Source organism: Eimeria tenella, genomic scaffold (genome assembly GCF_000499545.2).
Source record: "Eimeria tenella Houghton genomic scaffold, Eth_scaff17, whole genome shotgun sequence".
In the NCBI taxonomy this organism is placed as follows: domain Eukaryota; phylum Apicomplexa; class Conoidasida; order Eucoccidiorida; family Eimeriidae; genus Eimeria; species Eimeria tenella.
In genome coordinates, this window is record NW_013541545.1 from 186725 (window position 1) to 195197 (window position 8473).

General features: G+C 57.1%; 4 protein-coding genes across 4 annotated transcripts in view; 1 reads left to right on the forward strand and 3 right to left on the reverse strand.

The window, feature by feature from the left end:
* Positions 1 to 41: 41 nt before the first annotated feature.
* On the reverse strand, positions 42 to 2960 carry ETH_00026495 (uncharacterized protein; the record flags this gene model as incomplete). The annotated part of the gene is made up of 3 exons (XM_013373720.1): positions 42 to 1729; positions 2232 to 2338; positions 2530 to 2960. The coding sequence occupies 3 exons, from the start codon at positions 2958 to 2960 to the stop codon at positions 42 to 44; spliced, it is 2226 nt and encodes a 741-aa protein (XP_013229174.1).
* Positions 2961 to 3845: 885 nt separating this feature from the next.
* ETH_00026500 (uncharacterized protein) lies at positions 3846 to 4659 on the forward strand (the record flags this gene model as incomplete). The annotated part of the gene is made up of 3 exons (XM_013373721.1): positions 3846 to 3917; positions 4285 to 4377; positions 4549 to 4659. The coding sequence occupies 3 exons, from the start codon at positions 3846 to 3848 to the stop codon at positions 4657 to 4659; spliced, it is 276 nt and encodes a 91-aa protein (XP_013229175.1).
* Positions 4660 to 6069: 1410 nt separating this feature from the next.
* ETH_00026505 (uncharacterized protein) lies at positions 6070 to 7264 on the reverse strand (the record flags this gene model as incomplete). Its single annotated transcript, XM_013373722.1, has 3 exons — positions 6070 to 6160; positions 6435 to 6574; positions 7040 to 7264. The coding sequence occupies 3 exons, from the start codon at positions 7262 to 7264 to the stop codon at positions 6070 to 6072; spliced, it is 456 nt and encodes a 151-aa protein (XP_013229176.1).
* A 1099-nt stretch (positions 7265 to 8363) lies between these two features.
* Positions 8364 to 8473, reverse strand: part of ETH_00026510 (40S ribosomal protein S16, putative) — a gene marked incomplete at both ends in the record, with an annotated part of 730 nt that continues 620 nt past the window's right edge. The window contains one exon of the mRNA XM_013373723.1: positions 8364 to 8398. Within this exon, the coding sequence (XP_013229177.1) occupies positions 8364 to 8398 (35 nt within the window). The remainder of the gene's footprint in view (positions 8399 to 8473) is intronic.

Sequence of the window (8473 nt, forward strand, 5' to 3'; positions counted from 1 at the left end):
CTGTGCTGGTCTCACAAATGCAGCTATTATTTTTGCTGCTGCTACTGCTGCTGCTGCTGCCATTCTTGTGGGGCTGCCACAGTTGCGTCATCCTGCTGCTGCTCCAGCTTCTCTCCCTGCCCCAGCTTCTCTTTCTCCTCTTGCTCCTCTTCCTGTTCGTAATTCTGTTCCTGCTGCTCTTGCTGCTCCTGCTCTTCTGTCTGCTCATGCACTTGCTCCTGCTGCTCGTGCTGCTCTTGCTGCTCCTGCTGCACATCCTGCTCTCGCCGCTCATGCGGCTCCTGCAGCTCGTGAAGCTCGTGCTGTTCCTTCTGTTCCTGCGGCTCCTGCTGCTCGCGCTGCTCGTGCAGCTCCTGCTGCTCGTGCAGCTCTTGCTGCTCGTGCAGCTCTTGCTGCTCGTGCTGCTGTTGCTGCACAGGCTCCTCACGGGGTTCCTGCTGCTCCCGTTCCCCCCGTTGCTTCTGCTGCTCCCGTTCGTCCCGTTGCTGCTGCTGGTCTTGGTGCTCGTGGTTGTCGTGCTGCTCCTGCTGCTGTTGCTGTTCCCGCTGCTGCTCTTCCTGTTCGCGCTGCAGTTCCTTGAGGACTCGGAACTGTTCTTCTTCAAGTTCGGCGTTCTGCTGGGGTTTGGGTTTTTGGGCTCTGGAGCGTCTGAAGCTCTTGCGCTTCCTCTGCAGCTCCGCGCGCTGCTGCTGCAGCTCCCCCTGCTGCTGCTGCTGCTGCTGCTGGGCGAGCCTGGACCTGGCGGCCGAGTACCTTTCCATGACCTGCCTGGCGAGGGGGCAGGGCGGGGGCCCCTGGCCGGCCTCGACGAGGGCCCAGTCGACTCCGTCGAAGTACTCGTCGTTGAGGACTTGCTGCAGAGAAGCTCTTTTGGAAATGTCGGGGTTGACCATTTTGAGGACAAGACGGACGAGCGCAGCTTCCCGCGGCACCGGCTGGTACTTGCGGACGCGGACCAGCATGCGGGCGAAGGCCATGCCCAGCGCGTAGACATCGGACTTGGGCGAAAAAGGCACAAATGAAGAAAAACGGCGGAGTTCGGGGGCTGTGAAGCCCCGCGTGTGCGTGGCCTCCTCCTGCGGGCAGGGCTGGCCCAGAGGCCACAGCATCTCGAAGTCCGCGAGGCGCACGTGGCCGTCGAGGCCCACGAAGAAGTTGGGGGGCTTCAAGTCTCTGTGCAGGAAGCCGCCGCGGTGCAGCAGCGCAACAGCAGCAGCCATTTCTGCTGCTGCCCACAGCACCTCCACGCTGCGCGGCGCGTCGCGGTAGTACTGGGAAAAGTCGCAGCAGGCCCGCGGCAGCACCAGGTACACGTTTTCGCTGCGCCGCGACCTGTACGCCCGCAGCAGCTGCAGCAGCAGCGGCTGCTGCTGCGGCACGTGCTGCTGCATTGCGTACACTTCCCACGCCGTCTGCTCCTTCCCAAACTCCGGCCGGTAGCTCCTTCCTTTTATTGCAATTCCTTCTTTTCTTTCTTCCGAATTCAACTCCAAAAACTCCGACAAACTCTCCGAAGGATGCTCCACTATCGTCACGAACGTCCGCCGCCGGCCCCGCCGGCCCTCCCCGCTCGCGGCGGCCCCGGGGGGCCCCATCGGCGGCGCTGCTACGCCAGAGGGGAACCCAGATAAACCCTCCAGCCCATCGGCCACCGCCTGGAACTCCGGCCAGTCTCGCTCGTCCACTGTTGGCAACTTCCATAAGTACCAAGTCCAAGACCAAGGCTTGTCTGCAGCAGCAGCAGCAGCAGCAGCAGCATGAGCGGGGGCAGCAGCAGGAGAGAAGGGAATCATGCAACGGCGAAGAGCAGCATCTAGGCTTATGAGAGGACACGGCAGAGCTAACCTCTAGCTAGCTAGCCAGGTGGCTAGCTAGCTAAGGAGGTGGCTAGCTAGCTGCACACCTAGCTAAGCTGCTTGACACCTAGCTATCTGCACAGCTAGCAGGACAGCTAGCTGCACAGCTAGCTGCACAGCTAGCTAAGCTGCTGCACACCTAGCTAGCTAAGCAGCTAGCTAACGTGCTGCACACCTAGCTAGCTAGGCAGCTAGCTAAGCAGCTAGCTAAGCAGCTAGCTAAGCACATACACACCTAGCTAGCTGCACGGCTATCTACGCAGATCACACACCCACCGAGCAACAGCCCGGCTCGCTAGCTAGCCAACTGGGCAGCTAACTAGCCAGCTAGCCAGCTAGCTAGCTAGCTAGCTAGCTGCTGTGAAAGGAACTTACACTTGAAGTTGTTGGACATGGTCTTAAAGGCCCTTTGAATGGAATCCGCGTGCTCGTGCAGAAGAGCCCCACCAGCTAACATCACCAGCCCCGCGCCCGCAGCAGCCCTGCAGCAGCAGCAGCAGCAGCAACAACAGCAGCAGAAGAGAAAGCGAAGCAAGTCAACGGCTGCTGATGTGTCAACAGACTGCACAACAGGGACTCAAGATCCCAGCTAGGGTTTAAGGTTTGGGCACTAGGGTTTACAGGCTAGAAAAAAGAAACCCCGATTTAGGGTTCAGTGGGGGCTTTGACGTACATTAAGCGACGCGGCCGCTGCCCTGCAGCAGCAGAAGCCCTTAAGAACTGCTGCCCTGAGACTTCCTCCATGAGCTGCTGCAGCGAAGTCCCTGCTGCTGCAGCATCTGCTTCTGCTGCAGCGTCAGCATCAGCTTCTGCAGCATCTGCTTCTGCTGCAGCATCAGCTGCTGCCTGGTCTGCTTCTGCGGAAGCACGTGCCGCTGCTGCAGCGGCTTCTCCTGCAGCAGAAGACGCTGCGGCGGCTTCTGCCAGTGCCTTTAGTGGATACACAGCTGCTGCTGGAGCTGCTGCTGCTGCTGCTGGAGAAGCAGCAGCAGCAGCTGCTGCTTCTTCGTTTTCATCTGTTCCAAAGACGGGAGCAGCTAAAGAGACGTGCAGGAAGATAAGTAGCAGCGCCGCAATAGCAGCGCATTCAAACAACCTCCCCATCTTCAGGAAGCTTCAATCTGCTGCTGCTGCTGCTGCTGCTGCTGCTGCTCCTGCTCCCGTAACTGCTGTTGCCCTGCAGCAGCTGGTGCTGCTTTCGGGGCCCCTGCTGCTGCTGCAGCGGAAGTCTGCGTTGCTGCCGTTGCTGCTGGTGGCTGCTGCTGGCTGCTGGGCGGGGACTGCGGGACCCGCCGCTGCGGTGTATGTACACCTGGAAGCAGCAGCAAAGCAAAACCCAAAGTCTGCTCCTGGCAAAGCGCCGCCAGAGCGGCTAGCGCAGAGGCCGCATGAAGGGCCCTTGTTGCTGCTGCTGAATTGGGTAAAAAGGCGAGAAGCAGCGAGCTGCTGCTGCTGCTGCTGCTGGTGCTGCTGCTGCTGCAGACGACAGCCTCCGCGACAAATCGAGACGCGGGGGGCAAGAGATTCCCCGGGGCTGCGCAGCAGCAGAAAAGCCCCGAGCTGTTTGAAACAGAATTAAAACAATGTTTGGCAGCAGCTCGGGTTTGCTTCTGCGTTGCTGCTGCTGCTTCCAGCTGCTGCTGCTCCTCTCGTGCTTCTGCTACAGCTGGGCGCGCGCAAAGCCCCCAAAGACTCAACCGCAGGCAAAGACTCAGCAACAAAATTAACTAAGTTTGAGAAATGCAAAAAGCAACAAATTAAATAAACTTCAAGAAGAAGCGGAAGGTCTTTTGCCTTCGCTCCGCCGCTGCGGGAGCGGGAGCCCCGCCGAGCCACCGGCAGCCCCGCGCGCGCCGCTGCCGTTGAAATTGTTCTTTTTTCTTCTTTTAAAAACATTTATTTTACTAAATTTACTAAATTAATTTCATTTTCCCCATAAACACGCAAAATTCCAGACCCCCAGCCCCCGCCCCCCTGGGCTGCAGCGCCATGCTCCTCTCCAGGGCTCTCCGGGGTCGGGTCCCCGTGCCTCAGTTCAGTAGGGACCGCTTCTTCCGTCGGGTGAGTTTTGGCTGGCAAGGGGGGCCCCCTGGGGGCCCCCGGGGGGCCCCCGGGGCCCCGGGGTCCCTAGGGGCCCCTGGAGGCCCCCGGGGGCCCTAGGGGCCCCTGGGGGGCCTCCTGGGGCCCTGAGGAGGGGCCGCGCGCCTGCAGCGCCACAGGCCCACTGCAACAGAAAGAGCCGCCGTAGAGACGGGCCGGCAAAAGCAGCAGCAGAGGCAGAAGCAAAAAGTGCGCAGGAAGCAGCCGGAGGTGTATGTACACTGCAGAGGCGGTGGGGCTATGGTGTACGTACACCGCAGGGGGCACTGCTGCGCCGCTGCGGCCCACGGGGTGTACAGACAGCTGCTGCGAGTGTGTGCTGCTGCAGCCAAATATGCTGGAGGCCGACAGAGCTCGTCTTTACTACTTTAATCTTTTTAGCATCGCAGCGACTGCCGTGCCTATTTGGTACATGATGACTGTAAGCGAGCGGGGGGTTAGGGTTTAGGGTTTGGGGGTTTCGACATGCCGCTGCGCCAGGCTCGCTGCTCTGGCGCCGGGGCAGGCGCTTGCCCCCTCCCCGGAGGCTTACTTGGCCCTTGCGCCCCATAACAAAGGGCTTAGGGTTTAGGGTTTAGGGTTTGCGCTGCAGGTGAACTACCGTTTCTGCGAAGAGTCGGTGATGCTGTCGGACTCGCTGGGGAGTTCTGGAGTTTCGCCGACGGACTTGGGTCTTTTTTACCCTCACAAGTTGCAGAAATAAAGACAATTGTTAGTGCAATTAATTAAAACAAAAGAGCAAAAGCAAAGAAATGAAAAGAGTTCGTGAGTTCCCGGTGCGCGCGGCGCTCCGGGGCGTCTTCAGGTGTACGTACACCTGCGCGGCGTTTTCGGGTGTACGTACACCCCACGCCCCCGCGGCCAGTCTCACCCGCAGACACTTCGACCATCATTTTTATTCTTTTGTTTTTATTTCTTTGCTTTTTACTCTTCAACTCCCCAGAAAGCTGCATCTGTCTTTGTGGGCAGCTAATCCGTAGAATGGACATTCGTGTTCAATTTATATTTACATTTGCTTTAGACCTTTTTTATATTTATTTATTTATTTATTTATGTGTATATTTGCTTCAGATCCATTTCGGATTTATATTTATATACGCTAATGGACTCACTATGTATCCAAGCAAATTCATACATTTATGTATATATGGATCGCATGAATGGAATTTTAATATACATTTATAAACAACTGAACTTTGGATGTAAATATATAGATAGGTAAATAATATAAATGAGCCTTTAGTGTAACATACAAATATACTGTACAAGTGAACTTTGGATGCATAAATAAATATAAATAAATATAAATGAGGCGCCAGGGAAGCATTGTATAATTGAACTTTGGTTGCAGATATATAAATAAATATAAATAAATATAAATGAGCTTTTAGTGTATATGGCTCGCCAACATGAGGCCGTTAAGTCCAAGTGCATTATGTTCGATGTACATACACCGCAAATACCTACATGCACACCCTAAGGGTGTCAAGATATATTAATATAATTCAGAAAATATAAAGATATGTTGTAATATATATATATATATATAATATATTCCTTTATAGGAGTATATAAATGCCAAAGTCTATGCACAAACACAACTTGGGTGCAGACCCTCGGGGGTTGCCTGCGGTGTACGTACACCCCAGCTTTGCCCTCAGCCTTGAATTAGGGTTTAGGGTTTCGGTGAATCCTGGTGTCTAGACACTGGAGCCAATGCTGGCTTTCATCTCTTATGGAAACCCTGGTGCTGCTGCGGGGGGTTTGGGGTATAGCTAGGGTTTGGGGTTTAGCGTTGTCTGGGCAAAAGCCAAAAGCCCTAATCTGTGTTGTCCAGGCGCGTGGCTTTAGAAAATTTGGAGCCCCTAGGGTTTAGGGTTTAGACAAAAGAGGGGTTCAGTTCGGACCTACGGGCGAGGGTTTAGGGTTCGAGAGAGGCTAGGGTCTGAGCGGAGCTAGGGTTTAGGGTTTAGGAGGGGCTAGGGTTTAGGGTCTGGGCAAATGGAAAAGCCTCAGGACGGTGCTGAGGTGTCTGTACAGCTGACGGCCCCTTTGTTCCCGGGTGTACGTACGGCTGGCGGGCTGGGGCCTAAGAAGAAATGAAAGTTAGGGTTTAGTTGACAACTATTTCTTCCTTTTTGATGAGTCCTTCCACTCCCTTTTCAATCAAATCAAAAACATTCAAGTGCCCCCCCTCGTAGTACCTGCGGCGCAGCGCAAACCCTAAACCCCAGACCTAAGCCCCGCCAAGCCCTAGAAAAAAAACCCCACGCCCCACGCCCAACGCAAACCCTAAACCCTAAACCCTAAACCCTAAACAACCGGGGCCAGGGAGTGCAGATCCGCCCAGTACCACACTTCACAGCGCCGCCGCGCCGCCGCTGCGTGCGAGGGCAGCAGCGCCGAGGGTTTAGCACCTAGGGTTTAGAGCCTAGGGTTTAGGGCGAGGGTTTAGGGTTTAGGGTTTAGAAGGCGCACGGGTCCGGGACTTCTTCTGTGCCGCACTCTGGCGCGTAGTCGCGAATCAGCAGCTTCAGTTTGTGCCTTTTGTCTGGGGGGCAAAGGGCCGCGAGGTTTCGGAGGTTAGACTTGTCCATGGCCACAACCAAGTCAAACTCCTCAAAGTCTGCGCAAAACCCTAAACCCTAAACCCTAAACCCTAAACCCCACCAGCCCCCGCTGGCGCTCGCAGGGAGAAAGGGCGCGAGAAGACCAGTCACAGAGCGCCGTGCGCGCTTCCAGCTGTACTGCAGCCAGCGCGCTCCGCTGCAAACCCTAAACCCTAAACCCTAAAGCCTAAGCGCTAAACCCTCGCAGGGGTCTCGAAGAGCGGCTGCGAGCCACAGCGCCCCCGCTTTTGCCCGCCACTTCCCCCCGCGCCCTAAACCCTAGTTCCCCCCCTAAACCCTAATCGCTGACCCCAAACCCTTACCCACCCCGAACCCTAAACCCTCCCTCAAATAGGCCCTGCTCCCTAGACCCTTCCCTAAGCCCTCAGCGGGCGCCAGTCAACGCCACCCCAAACCCCAAACCCCAAACCCTAAACCCTAAGCCCTAAAGCCCAGCTCGCCTGTTTTGCGGACTTGGCGGGCCCTGTGGGGGCTCAAGTCGACGCCCCTCTTGCGGGCCGCGCGGATCATCTCGCCCATGGCGGGGTCCCCCTCTGTGTGCCCCCCAGTTGCTGCTGAAGCCACTTTAAAGGGTTTAGGGTTTAGGGTTTGGAGCTGGAGTTTGCTGCGGAGGATGTACTCCGCGGTGGGGGAGCGGTTCACGTTGCCGAGGCACACGAACAGCACTGATCGCACCATTTCAGCTCCCCAAAACTGCGCCAAATTATTTATTCTCTATTTTAATTCTTTTTCGCATTTTAAACAACAAAAAAGGGTTTATATCCAGAGAGATTCCGCAAAATTCCCTCAAGCCACCCGGGGGCCCCAGCCACACCCCTGGGGGCCCCCGACACGAAGACCCAAGCAGCGCCCCCCTCCGGGCCCCCCGCTAGCCCAAAACCCTAAACGCTAAACCCTAAACCCTAAACCCTAAACCCTAATTCTCGCGTTTCGTTTCCGTGTGTTGCTTCGGAGGCTTTCCCCGCAGTTGTTCTGCTGCAGGGCGTCATCGGGGCGTTCGGGGGAGCCGGCAGGTCGCGGCGGCGTAGCGCAAGCGCCAAACCCTAAACCCTAAACCCTAGAAGAGCGTCTCAGTGGTAGAATGAGCGAGGAGGCGAAGCTGGAGGCGTTGCTGCAGTGCCTGGCCGCAGCCTTCGAGGCCGGGGGGGCCCCCAGTACCCTCGAACTCGCGGGGGCCCACCCCGAGTGGGGCCCCCACGACAGAGTCGTGGGACTCTGCAGGGCCCTCCAGAACTTGGGATATGTGGCTTTGACTCTGCAGGAGAAGACTCTGTGGGCCCTCACGCCTGAGGGCCAGCAGTACGCGGCCAACGGCATGCCCGAGGCCAATTTGCTGCGCTGGATGCACCAAAACCCCTCCGTCAGCGCCTCCCTAAACCCCAAACCCTAAACCCTAAACCCTTAACCCTAAACGCTCCCAGCAAGCGCGCCGGGTGACCCGTCCGCCGCACCCAGCCGCCAGCAGCCAACCCCCAGCAGCAGCAGCAGCAGCAGCAGCGGCGAGCCACCGGCAACGGCTGTACTGTAGGCAGCAGCAGCCGCAGCTGCGGGACTAGCCGCCGCAGCAGCAGCGGCGACTGCTGCTGCTGTAGGGCTCCCTCAGCAGCAGCAGCGTTACTAGTGCCCCTCACAGCAGCAAGGGCCGCAGCAGAAGCAGCAGCATCCGCAGCAGCAGCGCCCCGCGGCCCTGCACCGCCCCCCTTCCCCCAGCAGCAGCAGCAGCAGCAGCAGCAGCAGCAGCAGGTATTGTGGGCGTGTGTCTTGTGCAGGAGAACGGCTACTCTGCTGCCGAGTTGAAGCAAACTTTGGGGACTGAAGGAGAATTGGGACTTTTAAATGCTTTAAAATTAGGACTTTGTGTTGCAGATAAAGAAACAAAAAGGATTA